At 45.1% G+C, this 17,081-nt stretch overlaps 1 protein-coding gene across 4 annotated transcripts; it reads left to right on the forward strand.

The window, feature by feature from the left end:
- The first annotated feature begins 447 nt into the window (after positions 1-447).
- Positions 448-16,769, forward strand: Opalin (oligodendrocytic myelin paranodal and inner loop protein). 4 transcript variants are annotated; one of them, XM_041661620.1, is made up of 6 exons: positions 448-622; positions 4,745-4,810; positions 7,753-7,836; positions 9,653-9,772; positions 11,920-11,976; positions 14,354-16,769. In XM_041661620.1, exons 1-6 carry the CDS (start codon positions 548-550, stop codon positions 14,528-14,530), a joined length of 579 nt encoding a protein of 192 aa, XP_041517554.1. In that variant the 5' UTR covers positions 448-547; the 3' UTR covers positions 14,531-16,769. The 4 variants fall into 4 exon arrangements, with proteins under 4 accessions (XP_041517554.1, XP_041517555.1, XP_041517556.1 ...); XM_041661621.1 differs by having other exon boundaries at positions 7,753-7,788; XM_041661622.1 differs by having other exon boundaries at positions 4,745-4,780; positions 7,753-7,788.
- The last annotated feature ends 312 nt before the right edge of the window (positions 16,770-17,081 follow it).

A 17,081-nucleotide genomic window follows, 5' to 3' on the forward strand; every position in this document is an offset into this window, starting at 1 on the left:
TCTCTCTCTCTCTCTCTCACACACACACACACACACACACACACACACACACACACACACAGCAAGAGAGAGAGAGAGAGAGAGAGAGAGAGAGAGAGAGAGAGAGAGAAAACGTGTATGGTGTGTCTGTGTCCGCAGAGGTCAGAAGAAGATGTAGGATTCCCTGGAGCCGTAGTTACAGCAGTTGGGAGCTGTCTAAAGGGAATGCTAGGAACTGAGCTGCAGACCTCTGCAAGAGCGGTGCATGATCTCAACTACTGAGCCGTCTCTCAGCCCTGTCGCTGTCTCTCCAGTCCTGTCACCCATTGTTTCTAATAAACTGCCAGCTGCCAGAGTGCCAAACTCTCACACCAGCTTGTGACTTCTTTGCTGCGTAGTTAAACAGACAGAAAATAAAGACAAAGAGAAGGGAGGCTCGAGCCACGTGCAGTGTGCAGGAGACAGAAGCGCCACAGCAGAGGGCTTGGCTACTCCCCTGACCATACATGGCGTGGCAAGGGCTTTCCTGGGACTATCTCTAGCCCTGCCTCTGCAGCATTCCCAGCTGATGTCCTACAAATGGGAGACACTGGCCCACAGTGCCAGTGACAGAGAAGCTTGCCAAGGGAGCCTGGTAGAGATGGTGAGTAGGAGCCAGCGTCTTTCTCAGCTTGACGGCTGGTCTCTTGGTTCAATACCTATAACTGTACCTTTGTACAAAGTTCTGGAGCTTGGTTTTCAATTTTTTCCCTAGGTACAAAATGCTAATGGAAAATGCCATCATATAGGTGCTGATCTCAACTTTTACCTGATGTGAAGGTTTTCTTGTTCAGCCTTCCACATAACCAAGATGCAGGGGGGGTCTCTGTTTCCTGGTGGAAGCCTTGGGTTTGGATCAGCAGTCTCGTCTTTACTTGTTCAGTCTTCTGCCTGCTGCTTTCTCAGCAGCGTGGACCAGAAGCTCTCATCTTTCTTGCTGATGTGTGGTGCATATTTGGTGTGACTTGGCCAGGGGAAGTTTGCTCAACCAGGAAGGAAATCAGGAGGCTTCTAGGGTTTCTTTTTTTTAATGTGTGCAAGTCCTAGACTTTATAGATGAGTGTGTATATACTGTGTGTATATATACACACAGATGTATGAGTGATTTTATGATCATAAATGTTATACACACACATATATATGAGTGTATATACAAACAAACAAATATATGGTCATAAATGTTATGGGCACACACCATATTGACTTGAAAGGAGAAGAGAAACTGTCTGAGGGTGGTGAAAGGGGAAGATAGTAGGGTGGAAGGGGCATGCTTAAAGTATATTACATATTCATATGAAAATGGCCTTGAATTTAATATATAACTTAAAAGTATATAAAAGTATATAACATATAATAAATATTATGTACAACTTAAAAGTTAAGATGGCTTTGGTTATAAACATAAGTTTATAATCCCTAATTATTGTCATTTTACTTATTTTAGGAGGAAAAACAGAAAGAAATAGAAGCCAAACTCTTGCCAAGCTGTGCTTATTTAGGGCCTCATTGCTGGAAATTAGATTTGTTTCGGCAGGGTGTCTCAGATGGGTTGAGTTGAGATCAGAGATCAACTCTTCCATTAATACGATACTTTTGCAGTCGTTCTGAACCAAGATCAGCTATTGAAGGGCGTACTGAAGTTTGTGTACGGGAACTTCTCTGGCTCAGGGCCACTAAAACTTGTGAACTTTTCTGAAAATACCCAGGTGACCACCAATGGACGAGTGACTAAGGGAACAGTGGTGCTCTTATGCTAGGTAGATATTCAGTGTGTGTGTGTGTGTGTGTGTGTGTGTGTATGTGTGTGTGTACCTGTGTACACACATGATAGATATTAAATGTGTATGTGTGTGTACCTGTGTACGCACGTGATATTCCTGACTGACTACTGTCCAGCCCTTACGGAGGAGATCCTGAGGTTTGCTTCAACCTTGAGGGGTTGGAGGACTTTATGCTGAAGGAAGCATGTCAACCACAACTATTGCAGATCTCACTAGAATTTAAAGAGAAGTGATGGGAAGTCATGGGAGTTAGGGGACCCTGTGAATATTTACCACTGACCTCCAGAAGGAAGTGCACCTTGGTCTAGGTTTCCACAAATGGGCTGCAGGGTTATGAGAAGTCAACAGAGCAGAGTTAATGGCAGTGACTGTCTTGTTCCCCGCCCCCCTCATGGCATTAAACCCACGAGGAATACTCAGCCTCAGAAGGGGCCAGGGCCTTCAGAAACATTCTATGGCTGAGACACAGGTCTGCAGTTCAGTTCCTTTGGCTGTGGCTGCTTGACACTGACAAATCCATCCCACCAGGAACATCAGCAGGTTGGAAGGAGCTGCCACAGACAATGCATCCCTTGGGCTTTTCCTGGGAAGTGGGGAGGACAAGCCACACTATCCCATTTCCAGAATGGAAAAACTGAGCCTGGCAAGATAAAGGGGCATGTGAATATGGATACTAGAAACTTTATCTTCTCTAAGACCATACAACTTCAAAGTGGCAAAGCCTGTACCCAAACCTAGATCGTGTGGCTCAGAGCCCAGGATTGCTTCACCCCACCCAGCTGCATCTCTAGAGGGCACCGTACCCTCCTTTTCTCTCCAAGACAGCATGGCACTGTGTTTCCACAAAATATGAAAGTCTTTCTGAAATTGGCCAAAATCTTCGTCATCTGAATGTTGATAAACAATGCATGCAAAAGGCCCACTTGTTGCTTGCAGCCCTCTTCTTCCATCTCTCCCAAAGGAAGCTTTGTCTGTGGCCCCCTGACATCATCACTGATGAGCTAAGTCTGTGCAGCTGCACACACCATAGCAATCAGAGAGTGCCCTTGGGCACCTGTAGCCTCGGGTAGTGTCAGCATCAAAGGCAGTGCTTGGAGCCCTTGGGCAAGGAGACCTTGATCTGAGAGTCCCAGATGCCACCCCGGCTTTAGTAGCTCAGAAGAGGGGTACTGACTCAGCTGCAGAAACTGAGGGGTTGCTGGGAAGCCCTGAGGGGTGGTGGTGGGGAAATGTCACCAGTGGACGCAGTTCTGGTGATAGCTGGCTTAACTGTGTGATGACCTATTCACAGGCTTGGGAGATGTGGCAGAACAGTGGTTAAAGTCACTGTTGTGACGTGTGAGGGGCTGTCTCTAAAGGATGTACCTTTAGGGTGGAGTCAGGGTAGTATAGGTTACAGGCTCTTAAAACACTTTATATTCTCCAAGGCTTTCCCCATTCTTTAGCCCACGTGACCTCCAGCCCCCAGATGATCTGGTTTTCTTGAGTTTGCACATGTAGGGCTGTGTGATCTGAACCGCGCCTTGGGCTCTCTGGTCTGGATCCAGCCTTGGCCTGGTCCCAGGACCAGGATAAGCAGCCTGTTTCAAGCAAGAGCACCAACTGTCCTGACCGGTGCATGCCATGACTTCCCGTGAGTCCCTGGAACACACTCTTCCACCCGTGACAATGAAGTCCTGGGTATAAAATGACCCCGGAGGCACTTGAGGCCCATTATATTCCCATTCTTTGGAAAACTTTATTTTTTTATTATTATTTCTATTTTTGGGAAGGAGGTGTGCTCATGCCATGGCAGGTATGCGTGGGTCAGAGAACAACATTGTGGAGGTTTATGTGGGCCCCAGGGATGGAACTCAGGTCGTCAGGCCTGTGTGGCAAGTGCTTCTGTCTGCTGAGCCATCCCTCTGCTCCCACCCCAGGATGTCTACTGTCAGAAAATACTTCATGTTAAACTTTAGCAAATGTGTTGCTGGTTGAGGGACAGACCCAGTCTTGGGGGACTGTAGGCAAGATCAAGAGCTGGGGGCAGGAGAAACCCGGATGTCAGGAGATGGGACTAGAGGAGGGTCCAGCCAGGAACCAGGAATAAGGATGGATGTAAGTCTGGAAGGTAGAGAGAAGAACCAGGACCAGGGAAGGCCCCTGGTTAAGCCATAGCAGGGGCTACAGATTGCTCCCATCAACAGGGAAAGGACTTGGTAGAGCAGCCTGGAAAGACGTGCCAATCAGCCCACACTGGGGAACGATGGGCAGGGGTGAGGGAGCAGAAAGGAGCCGCCAGAGGCCGTGGCAGGACCTTACCCTGATAAGAGGTGTGTGCAGGAAATTTGGTATGCATGGGGTAAAACATTTATATGTTGATTACCGGCAATAGGGAGGGATAAGCCAGGTGCAGCGGGAGTTCCAGGGAGAGAGTCCCTGGTCCAGCTCCCTGTTACCCTGACTGGCTCAATCCATGGCCAGGGCCTCAGCTCAGACTTGATGAAAAACCCTCAGCAGCCTTCTCTCTCCCTCTCTCCCTCTCTGGTTAACTCTCCTGAAAAGGTGGTTAACAGTCAGGGGTTGCCTCATATACCCTTTGAGAGAAAGATTCGCTTTAAGCTGAAAATATTACTAAGACTTCTAAATTCTCAGTTCTCCCTTTGAAAGGCATTCTGGGAAAAAAAACAGTTTCCAGAATTTTGATAGGCCTCCCAGTCCAGCCCTGGCTGGGGAGCGGGAGAGGGAGAAGGAAAGCCCGCTGCCGTTGGCACAGGTTGGCACAGGTCTCCACTAAAGGATTCTGTATTGACTATGTTCTTAGGCTGACACTGGGAACTGAGAGGCGGTGGCGGAGCCCATCTCTGGGTTCAGTCACCTTTGCGGGGTTGCTAAGGCTTTGAGGCAGAGGTTCGGGAGGTTGCTAACCGTTACTGGGAGTTTTACTGTTTCTTTCTCTCTTGCAGAGCTTTTCGCTGAACTTCACGCTGCCAGCGAATACGGTAAGCAGAGGGTCAGATCACTATCTCCAGGCAAGTCGGAGAGGGTCAAGGTAGAACTCCAGGGCAGGGGTGGGAAGTGGGGGGGTGTCTCCTGAACTCTGTCCCACCTGCCCTGAATATTGGGATTCAATGCACAGTCTGTACCGAGTGGTGCTGAGAGCAACGTTTGTTTGAATTTAAATTAACGCCCCCCCACCGTGGTGTGTGTGTGTGTGTGTGTGTGTGTGTGTGTGTGTGTGTGTGCGCGCGCGCGTGTAGTATGGGCATACATGTGCCGTAGCGTGAATAGGGGGCCACTTGCTGGAGGGAGCCAGTTCTCTACTTCCACCAGGTGGTCTCAGGGATTGAACTCAGGCCATGAGGCTTTGCAGCATGTTCCTCTACCCACTAAGCTGTTTCTCCAGCCCTGAGAACAATCTTTTTATCTTAAAAAAGTATAAATGAACATTTTGAGAAAGAAAATAAAATTCCTAAATTCCCACCAACAGAAAACACCAGGACAGCGCCCCCTGCTGTCTGACTTGCTCTTCCCACTGTGTGTTCTTACTCTACATATATTTAAGTACCATAAATATTTTCCATCAATCTTTATAACCACCACTGAGGATAGTCACACAATACTTCTTCATGTGGCTTGTTTTATGTAATGAGTTCCAGACAGGAGCAACTCTGTGATGAACATCATTATAGACAAGACTAGTCTATAGTTTCCTTTTTGAGACAAGGGCTCCCAATGTAGCTCTGATTGGCCTTGAACCTGCGATGCCCCCACTCCACCTCCCTAGAGCATGTGCCACTATGTTTGGCTGCGTCTGTATTTGAGATGGCTTCTAAGTGCGGAGTCTGGGAAGAGAGTGTCTGGGCCAATCAAGAATGAACATGTTCAGTGGGTGAGGTCTTTGCTACAACCTATAACCTAAGGCTGCGTTACCTTACACAAGTCACTTCCCTTCCCTGTGCCTTGTTCTTCTCACCTGTAAAACAGGGGCCGTGTTGGTCCTGCTTCACTAGGTGCTGTGAGGTGTGAGTCAGGTAATGCGGGAAAAGGGCCAGGACAGTCTAGCACACAATGGACGCGCCACAAGCATCAGCTGTGCAATTAGCAGGTGCTCATGAGGAGAGATGAGGAGAGGGAAGCCTCACCCAAGCTCCCTTTCCTACCTTTAAGCTCTAGAGAAGTCAGCTTCTCTCTCTGTCTCTGTCTGTCTCTCTGTCTCTCTGTCTCTCTCTCTCACACACACATACACACAGACCAGGCTCCGCTAGGTGCCTCCGTACCCTGGCTGTTAACTGCCTTACAAAATATTATTTAGAAACCAGCTCTTGTCCATAGTCCAGAATAGCCTTGAACTCCAGTTACCTCTGTCTCTGTCTTCCAAGTGCTAGCTGAAATTAAAGGCACGTACCCACTCCACCTGATATGTTTTTATTTTTGACTCTAACCAGCCTGAGTAAATTTTTATACTTTGAAGACAGAATACCTTAGCTGAACCAAGGGTCAACTCTTCCCGTCATCCTCAGAAAGACAATACTTTACACAGCTGCAGGACCCCAGTGATAAGAGGGTGTGTGGTTGTGTTTGTGTGAAAACAGCCTTCTAAGGAGCAACAGTCAGCACTGTCAACGTCCCTGATGGGAGCTCGCTAGGAAAGAGGTCTGTCCTGAAATTCCAATGTGCAAGCTCAGGTTAGATTCATCCGTGGAAACTTGGTTCTGAGTTGTCTAAGTCCTCTGAGGTCTGTTTTACCTTTCCCAGAGATGCTAACTATAGAAAGGCTGGAGACACTATTGTGGCCATCAAGATCGCTGAGAGGGTTAAATAAAAACAGATCTGACCAGGGCTGTGAACACAAGGTCATGATTGTGGTGCTCATGTGGTCCCTAACGCCCCCAGAACTAGCTGTTGCCATCCCAATTTTACTTATTTTTCTTTTTCCACCTCCATGCACATATATGTGGTGTGCATTCATGTGTATGCATGTCTGTGTGTACTTGCACATGTATGTGCATATGAGGGCTCACGGTTGATGCTGGGAATCATCCTCCTTGACTCTTCCACCTTATTCACTGATGTAGGATCTCTCAGCCAAACCCAGAACTCACTGGCACAGCTATGGCTTTAGGAATTCCATCCCTGCCTTCCAAACCTGAAATGACAGGAAGATCATGACTCCCACCAGGCGCTTACATGCGTTCTGGGGATTTGATCTCTGGTTCTAAAACTTAGCCACTGAGCCACCTCCTGCCCCAGCCACTGCTAGCCTTATTTTAGATGATGAGATGAGATGAGGCCCTGCAGCTTCTGGGTAGAGAAAGGGGTACCCCGTTGCAGGCAGTGTAAGCCCCTAGCCTGCGATCATTTTTATCCCTGTTTGTGGTGCTAGGAATCCCGTGCACACTGAGCTCCCAGGACCCAGGATAACACCACACGACACAGTGTGCACAGTTGCTTACATGAAGCTTTGTTCCTAGAGGTGCACTTGAACTACCTCAGACAGGAGTGATGTGCAGCACCCCTCCTTCCTCAAGTGGAGATGTGAACCAGAAAGTGTGGTTCAGGTTGGGCTCATCCCAGACCTGAGGATGAACCACAGATGCTACTGTCTGTTTGAAAACAGGCATGGCTTCCCTAGGAAGCTTCCTAACTCTTATTGCAATGCTTGTTATTTCTCCTAGTGGGAAAAGAGGGCTGAAGTGCGCTGGCCCCAGCATGAGGCTAGGGACAGGAGATAGAGACCATGTTATGGCAAATTTTCCAGGTAGAGAGTGAAGACATCAGCTGACTTTTGGACTTTGTATTCTTCATAGCCTAACTTTGCTCTGATTCTTACTTAGGAAGCACTCACACGGGCTCTGTAGCTGCTGTCGTTAATCATTTAGGGAACAGTGACTACACCGTTGTCAGGATGCTTTGCATGGTGTTCGCTCTACTGATAGTGCTTTCTTACGTCACATACTCTCTTTTCACACAGACTCCCTCTCCAGTTGCCCCGAGCACCAAAGCCGACGTAAGTGTCCACTTCAGTGACCAAGCCTTGGCCCTGTCATCTGTGTGGGTACAAATGCTCTCCCCATCTCTTGCATTTATTTTGAGGATTCAAGTTTGACATGTGAACTGTCACCAAGCCCAGAACTGGGCTCGATAATTATTCCTATAACCACCCCTGCTCAAAAGCAAGCGAGGGACTGTAAAACCATAGGCCCTGTGGCCAGAGAGATGGCTCAGCAGTTAAGAGTGCTTACATAAGACCTCTGTTCGGTTCCCAGCGCCAACACAATAGCCCACAGCTGCCTGTAACCCAGTTCTTGAGGATCTTACGCCTTCTTCTGACCTCTGCAGACTCCTGTATGCATGAGGTGCACACACACACATAAAATAAAATAAATAAACATTAAAACACATTTTATACACAGGCAAATTCACAGAACGTGGAGAAGAGTGGCCAGGCATAAAAGAGTTCATACCTGTGTTTGCATCTTATGTTGGAAACCAGATAAAACCTATCTAAGTGATAGGCTTCAGGATAATGGTCACGTGTGTGCGCTGTGGAGCATTCTAGGTCTTGATGTGAACATCAGGGACATGTGTGAAATGTCATTCTGCAAACAGCCTTCAGTATATTTGTGGTATGGGTTTCCATTCTTTCATAAGATCACCTCTACTATAGAACTCCGTGTTATATTTTTTGCATATTTATGTATTGTCTTTAGTATTTCCAGAAAAAAAAATCTGCAACCCAAAACCTTGTGGTGCTACAAACATGACTGTTACCATTCAGATCAAAGTGAACATTTAAAAACTGCTTAATGCATTTAACACAAATATGTTTTCCAAACCATATCAGATGGCATTGGATATACCAACAGCTCCGAGTTCTTGTTTCTCTCTATATATGTTATTCTTTTTAACACAATAATTTTTTTTAGAATTGCATACACACACACAATGTATTTCAATTGTATTTACCTCCTGCTCTTGACTCCAGCTCTCCTCAAATTCCCTTTAATCTACCTTGAAAGTAGAAAAAAAACCATCTTTTTTATTTTAAATAATCTGTTGAATCCAATTTGTGTTGCCCTTGTACACATTGTTTTGGGGCCATTGACCAGAGCATGGACAATGTACCAGGGACCAAACCTCTAAAGAAATCTGGCTCACCCTCTCCCGAAAGCCGTCAACTGTCGGTATCTCCTCAGCCAGCTGTGGAAGCTCACATGCTCCTCCCCGACCCAGGCTAGACTGTTGACTGGCTTGGTCGTGTGCAGACATCCACAGCTACCATGAGTTCATGAGTAGGATGCTCCTGTCATGAGCGGAGGACAGTTTTGCCCTAGTCTTCCTTGGTTTCCTTTCCTCCCTAATCTTCTGAAACAGTCCTTAAGCCTTAAGGAAGTAGGCAAACTACAGAAATTCTATTCACAACTGAGTGCTCCACAGACGCTTGTTCTCTGAGCTTTCACAAGTTGGGAGTCTCTACATTAACCGCTGTGCACAGTACAAAAAATAGAAGAGACTTTTTCAGCCTGAAGGAGAACGTGGCATCTAACTGTGTCTCTGACCTGTTCCTTAGCTTTGCTTCTTCTGCAAGGATGTTTGTCGTTGCTCCCTGGGACTCCTGCTTAAATCAGTTGTCCATTTTTCTAGTAGGTAATTACTATTCCAAACAGATTCAAACTATATAAATTAGATCCTAGGAAAGCAATTCACCAGTCATATAAATTACAAATACCTTTTGAAATATTTCATTTCTCCAATGCATCCAGGGCCCATGCATTTTGTTGTTGTTGTTTGTTTATTTTTAATCACTGAATGCATCCTTTACTCTTGGAGAATCTGGGCTTCCCTGACTCTGTTTTTTGTTTCTGTGCCAGGACTGTGGTCCCTCTATTGGACTAGCAGCCGGAATCCCATCTCTGCTGGCCGCAGCCCTGCTGGTGGCCTTGCTGTTTACCTTGATTCATCGAAGAAGAAATGTTGATGAGCCCTTTGAGGTGATCACTGCTTCTTTGGGTGTGACTGTGGTGCTTGAATCAGTATCTCAGTGAACCGACTTCTGTCAGAACCCAGAACCCATGTTATTTCTGAGGACAAGGTAGTACATGTTTTTGGACTGAAATGTCCTTTGTAGGCAGATTCAGGCAGGGCTGATTTACACATACCTCTCTGGTCACTTGAACAAATCTCTGGTGGTAAGATGATATTTGGGGTGGCAGAAAATAGGAATGGGGGGAGCTGACTGATGCCATGCCAACATGTGTCTGTACAGTGGAGTGTTATCTACACCGAGGAAGGAAAGGGAGGACACTAGCTTCATCATCGGATATGGTAAGAATGTGAGGGAAAATAAGAGACAAAAAAGTGCTGACGTGTCTGTGGAAGGGGTACCTTAAGACTATATTGCTTGCCTGTTCCTGTGTCTAGACAGGCATGACGTACAAGAGAATGTGCATGGACCCCTGACACACCATTCTTGTGCCATATTTGCTCTGGGGACCATGCATGGTCACCTAGATCCATATCCAACAAGGTTTCACAGCATGATGTACCTCTAAAAGCAGCCTCTGGGTTCTAACTTCACTCTCTACTTATGAACAATCTTGGTTGTTTTCATACTGGTAGATATTAAAATAGAATGATAGAAATCCTGGGTTCAAATCCTGCCTCTGAGCTGTATGATTTATGGAAAGGTGACTCAACATTTTCTATGCCTTTGTTAGTTCAACTCTGTAACACGTGTCATGAAATTATCCTCTCAGGCGAGGGTGTATCTCATGATACAGTGCACACACCTAGTATGTGCGAGGTTATGAGATCCAACTCCAGCACCACAAACAACAATAATAAAGCCTAGCACATAAACACTGCCTGTTTTAAGAGGTGGGAACAGTTGTAAGGACGCATGAGATAACAGGTAGTACACACCACGGTAACGTGTAGAGACGGACTGGCAAGCTGTAAACTGGATATACACCAACAAGTACTATGGGTGATGGTGGCATTATTTATTTAGGCAATAGTTTCTTAACTTTTGGTGCTCTTTAAAATGATATAGAAGGCTAAAATACATTAATCACTAGGCTAATTAAATCAGGAATTTCTGGGACTGGAGAGATGGCTTTTCCGGAGGACCGGGATTCAGTTTCCAGCACCCACATGGTAGCATGACCACTTGCAACTTCAGTCTCAAGGGATCTAAAATGCATGTGGTACACAGACATACATGCAGGCAGATAACCAAACCCCAAACAAAACAAACAAATGAAAGAATTTCTGGTGATAGAACAGCTGAATTGGTCTAAAAACATTTATGGTGGTCGGTATCAAGTCAGGACCTTTCCCATATGTGAGGCAGGGACTCCACCACTGAGCTGTACTCCCAACCCAACACATATTTTTATTATGTACATAGTCCCCTTTGAACATCATTCACAAGGGATACATTTCAAGAACATGTAGTAGGCACTTGATCCCGTGAAGCATGCTGAACACTGTGTACTATAGGACACTATGTACAAAAATAGGCTAACAATAAGTTAATCACACTGAAGAATTAACATTCTTAGTTAATAATAAAATGGAACGACTTAAAATAGAGCAATGACTGTGAACGAAGTCTCTTGACCGCTCTGTCAACCATCACAGGCCTGACATCATAGACAGCATGGATGCACTGAGCAAGAGGATGGGACGAAGCAGCAGGCTCGAGGTCTTGTCAACCTGTTCAAAACGAAAGCTTAAAATGTTTGGCTCCTGGAATTCCCATTAACATATTGAGATCCCAGTTGGCTACTAGTAACCGAAAGCATTGCACATGCACAGGGGTTACTGTAACTTTAGACAGACGTTATGTGGAAAGCAGCCTGCAGAGAACCCGGTGATCCACTCATGGCCGTCCTGTTTCACCTCTCCTCCTGCTCCCTTCTTCACAACGCCCACCCCGTGCTGTGTTTGAATAGTCTGCTTATGTAGCTCGAGGTTGGCTGGCTCTTCACTGCCTGTTTGCTTTGTCTGAAAACCTCCGGCAGTTCTAATGCACACTGTAGTTTAAAACACAGTGATCTGAACGGTTACTGCTATGGGCCTTAACTAGTTATTTATTTATTTATTTATTTATTTATTTATTTATTAACCATTTTAGGAAAGTGAGAGACCATACGAAATTTCAGAACTCTACGACAATCCCAAAGTCTCCGAGGTAAGAACCTTTTATTCTAATCCCCCCACGTGACTGACAGACTGACTTGTAGCAAGCTAAGGATTTTTAAGCTTAGACTGCACAAAGGTGCCATGTGGGGCCCTTGGAAAAGAGGAGACTAAACTGTGAAAGCGTGTGTCCTTACTGACCAGATGGAAATTCAAAGTTGACTTTAACATTAGAAAATCGGGGGGTGGACTGTAGCTATGTAATAAAATACTGACCTAGTACGTGGAAGTCACTGGGTTCTAGGCCCAGCACTGAAAATTAAAATAAGAAGAGCAAAAAAGAAAATCAATATAATTATTTAATGGACAAAAGAAACAGATGTATGGCCACGTTAATAGGTAAAGAGGGTTTTTAAAAAGGTAACTCACTTGTGTTAAGAGCTCCTTGTGTGTGTTTGTGTGTGTTCAATGTATACGTGTGTGCATGCGTGTGTTTGTGTGTGTACCATGGAATGTGTGTGGAGGTCAGAGGACATTTCAGATGTCAGTCCTTACTTCCCATTTTTGTTTAAGAAGAGCTACTTTGCTGTTTTTCTCTGTGGATGCCAGCCCACGAGCTTTCGGGGGTTCTCTCATCTCTGCCCCACATCTCCCCGTAAGAGTGCCGGGATTACAGACACTTGCACTGTATATCTGGGTTTTACATGGGTTCTGGGAATTCAAACCCAGATCCTTACCCTTGCTCAGCAGGCACCATTTCTTCCCAGCCCCTGATATGGATTTTCAAAGGTGACATAGAATGCGAACCTAACTAGAGCAGGGATACCTAAGAGAATATGTCTTTAAGATCAAAAATACATCAAAAATGTTCATCACTTGTCCTCAGCAGTGAACTTCAGGTCTTAACCAACACAATGGGATAAGGAAGATAAAACATAATATTGAAAAGGAAGAAGTAAAATTGTCATACTTTTCAGATTACATATGCCTGTCAACATAAGAAAAAGTCAGTAATCTACAGATAAGTTAATGGAATTAGCAAAATAGTTGAGTGAGTTTATTCTATGTAAAATAACACACAGGGTTTAGCTTGGAGGCAGAGCACTCCTTGAGCACTAAAGCACACACACACACACACACACACACACAAGTAATGTGCATTTTTAAAATATCAATAGCTACAAATTAGAAAAGGAATTTTATAAATCCTATTTCACAATGGTAATAAAGTACACAGAGTGCTAAAATCAAATCTGATAAAATGTCTAACCCTGTTATGGAAAAACTTCAATAAAAGACATTCAACAACAGCTAAGTTATGATGGTTACATACTCTGGTCCTGGGAAGGAAGACTCAACAACATAAAGATGTCAAATTTATGGCACATTTAGTGTCTGTATAATCAGTGCGATTGTGGAGCCAGAGAGCGGTTAAAAGGACTTACTGCTCTCTTAGAAGACTTGGGTTCAGCTCCCACACAGAAGCTCCCAATGGTCTCTACTAATTCTAGGACATCTCCACTCTTCTGACCTCCTCAGATGCCAGTCATGTGCATTTGGGCAAAACATTCATACACACAGAAAATTATAAATGTAATTGTGACACATAATCCAAACACATTTCTCAATAAACTTACTAAGATTCTAAAGTTTATAGGGAATAAAACATGTGAAAACTAATTAAAAAGTGAATATGTAGGACTGGAGAGATGGCTCAGAGGTTAAGAGCACTGGCTGCTCTTCCAGAGGTCCTGAGTTCAATTCCCAGCAACCACACGGTGGCACACAGCCTCTATAATGAGATTTGGGGCCCTCTTCTGGCATGTAGGTATACATACAGGCAGAACACTATACATAGTAAATAAATGAATTTTTTTTTAAAATGAGCATGTAGAAAAAAATGAAAAAGAAATACAGGATAGTAGGTTTGAATCCAACTATATCAATGATCACATTAGATGTAAATGACCTAAACAGCTTTAGTTACAAGAGTCAGTTTGACTAGAAAAACAATACCCAATTTTATAAAAATCTCCAGAACCACACTTTATGAATATAAAGACTTGATTAAAGTTAAAGGATCGAGACCCTTTGTTAAAAATGATTAGAGAAAGTTGTGTGGCGAGTGCGCGCACGCACACACACAAACACACACACAAATAACCCTTGAAGGCACACACACACACACACACACACACACCCCTGAAGGCAGTATGCTCGGGTGACTGTAGATGCCATTCATTTCCTGCCCCTCGAGCGCCAATGTCTTTATTCTCCTGATTCCTGTATCTTAACAACCATTGTTTCAAATGTTTGGTCTGATTTTTTGATGTTTCCATTGGAAGGGTCAATATGGTTGTTTGAGTCCATCTTTGCCAGAAGCTGAAGTCTCTACTATTGTCTTTAAAATACCTGTTTATGTTCTTAAGAATCCTAGGCGATCACCCACACATGAGATAGACCCACGAGGTGCCCAGGAAGGCCACATATATGTGAAGACAGTCTCTGGAAGTGAGGAGCCCTTGCCTGACACTTACCGTCGTCCTGAAGAAATAGAGAGAAGGAGAGGACTGTGGTGGCTTGTGCCCAGACTGAGCCTAGAATGATGTGGTTTCATCAGGGAGCTGACCCGGAACTGGAACAGGGCTGAAAGCCCAGGAGTCTGTGCTTAGGAACTGTGCCGGTGAGGACCAGCTGCCTCTCATTGCACATAAATTTCATTTATAGGTCTGTAGTGTACCTGGGTTGCTTTTCCTCATTAGGGGTGCTGCAAAAAGGTTCAGTCAACTTCGGGCCTTGCCGTTTTAATCATCAGTACAACCCAGGTAACTTGCTGTGCACCAGATGAGTCCCCTTCATCCTGTTTCTTAATCCAGAGAAGTCTGTTTTTGGGAAATGGACCTGGCTTCTGAGTGTCTTGCCTTCACCACTGCCCGCTCCATCTCTTATCTTTAAAAAAGGAAATGAAGCGATGGGAGTTGGATTTTTCCGGGTGCATGAACATGAGTGAAATTTATGGAAGACATGTGAAAGAAGCCATTTCTTTCTCTGAATATCTCAGGGCAAAACTCACATGGAGCCGCACATGCCCAACACAGGGAAGCATGTGGCTAGGTCGTGTCACACAGCAGAGAAGAGGACATGGGCTTCTGAGTCAGACCTGCCCCCCCCGGCAGCTGTGAGAATTTGGACAAAGTCACCTACAGTCCCCAAGCCTGCTTTGGGTCTTATAAAAGAGGGGAGAATAGTCTGTGTTTTATTCAGGCATCGGAAAAATTACAAAAGGAAGGAAGAAAGCATTTTTCACCAAGCAGACACTAGAAACATTCATTTTCCCTCCTCACCCCACTCTTCCCACCTCTTCCTATCCCATCAGTCTGATCAAGTCACGCGACCGCTCTGCAGAATTTGTCACCCATAGTCACAAAGTCAAGAAGGAAGTACATCTAAAAGTAACTCCAGTTTTACTAGAAGTCTGCACCCTGAACTCTGAACATCATTTGCCCTCGTATGTCAATCAACTCTCAAATTCCCAGGACAGAGACCTGCACTACACATTACACATTAATCTCCAGGATGCTGATGTCTTTGATGGTTAATCTTCACTGGGGGCACTTAGAGTCGCCATGGAAACACACCTCTAGAAAGGGTTAACAGAGCAAGAAGATCTGTGTGAATGTGGGCTTGGGCTCCTGGACTGAGTAAAAGAGATTTCAAGTTGAACACACAAAGTTCATCCCCCTCCACTTCCCGGCTACAGATAAAATGTGTGATCAGCTGCCACATGCTCCTGCCACCTTGCCTTCCCAGCTGTGGCGGACTGTGTACTTTCAAACCGTGAGCCAAAACAAACCTTTCCACCCTTAAGTTGCTTTTATCAGGCATCTAATCCTAACAATGAGAAGTAACTAATGTAAAGTTGGTATCCATGGTTTAGTGGCTTTGCAATGATGAATTTTGTTTTGAAGTATCATAAAGAAAAGATACTTGTGAGGAGGAGAGATAAAGAGGACCAAAGATGAACACAGGAACAAAGGGATGGGTTTGTATATCTACACCTGCCATTCAAGGGAAATCTAGTGGCAACTTTACCAGCTTGGGCCAGACCTTTGCCTTTACTTCCCCAGATGGCTTCCAGGTGGTCTGGTCACAGCTCCTCCTGATGCATAGCCACTGCCTCGGACAGGCCATGCTCCACAGTGGGAGAGATGAGGTCTCAGAGCATCTCTGGGAGCAATCCCAGTCCCCATGAGCCACCCTGATATCTTAGGGAGTCAACTTTTCTCATATGGGGCCTCTGGATGTTCAGAAATGATCTTGAATGGGGAATAGTTCTATAAACACAATGGCCACCGCCCACTAACAACCACCTTTCAAAGTCCCTCTAAAATTAAAAAAAAAAAAATGTCTTTCTTGGGCCCAGCTCCTTAGACAAGCTCATGTGGAAGGCTTCCAGCAGCCATGCCCAGGGATGCTGAGCATTCTCTTTTCTTGCGTGGTGGAGAAGGACCTTGGACTCCCTGAGAACCTGATCAGACTAGGCCTTATAACTTTGACATAGATGGGTGTCAGCTCCAGCCCATAATGTGGGCCACCTAGAGCCTCAATTTTGTGCTGATAAAAATGACCCAGAGAGCATCAAAGAAGCCTGAAAGAAATAAACTTATCAGTGAGCTTTGTAATTGGTAAAGTAAGGTATGACTGTGTTTCAGATATTTTAATTCTACTTACAATCAATTGCTTAGAATCTTTATTTCAAGTTGTTTTCACTAAAATTTTGAGAGTCAGCATTTCTTTTGGTGCAAACACTTATTTTGTAATCTGGTGAAAAATAAATGGCCGTTTGACGAACCCATGAGGCACCCGTGGTTCTTTTCCCCTCTGTGAAGAGTGCAACTTCTCCTTTTCCTTTCTTCTGCCTCTTTCCTTCTGAGGCTGGTCAGAACCTAAGTGTGCTTCCTCCAGCACTGCACACGTGGGGCTCCCGACCTTTCTCTGTAGCCCCTCCCTGCCGTGAAACAGAACCCCTTTAACAGGTAGTGAGGGGCCTCTGTGCTGGAAACTTAAACAGCACCACGCTCTTGTTTCTTTCTTTTTCCCTTCTCTTCCTTCACCAACTGACACATTGAAAAGATCTAAACTAGGGGTAGCAGTCAG

The sequence above is a fragment of the Microtus oregoni genome, unplaced genomic scaffold (assembly GCF_018167655.1).
Source record: "Microtus oregoni isolate MIOR12 unplaced genomic scaffold, Mior012 000012F_ref0000307, whole genome shotgun sequence".
NCBI lineage: Eukaryota > Metazoa > Chordata > Mammalia > Rodentia > Cricetidae > Microtus > Microtus oregoni.

Excerpts from the sequence above, each read along its gene's own strand:
- Opalin (XM_041661620.1), top strand. The coding sequence starts at position 548 with ATGTCCTACAAATGGGAGACACTGGCCCACAGTGCCAGTGACAGAGAA. Across the intron at positions 4,811-7,752 it reads GGTCAGATCACTATCTCCAG|ACTCCCTCTCCAGTTGCCCC; the intron begins GCAAGTCGGAGA and ends CTTTTCACACAG. Across the intron at positions 7,837-9,652 it reads TGGCCCTGTCATCTGTGTGG|GACTGTGGTCCCTCTATTGG; the intron begins GTACAAATGCTC and ends TTTCTGTGCCAG.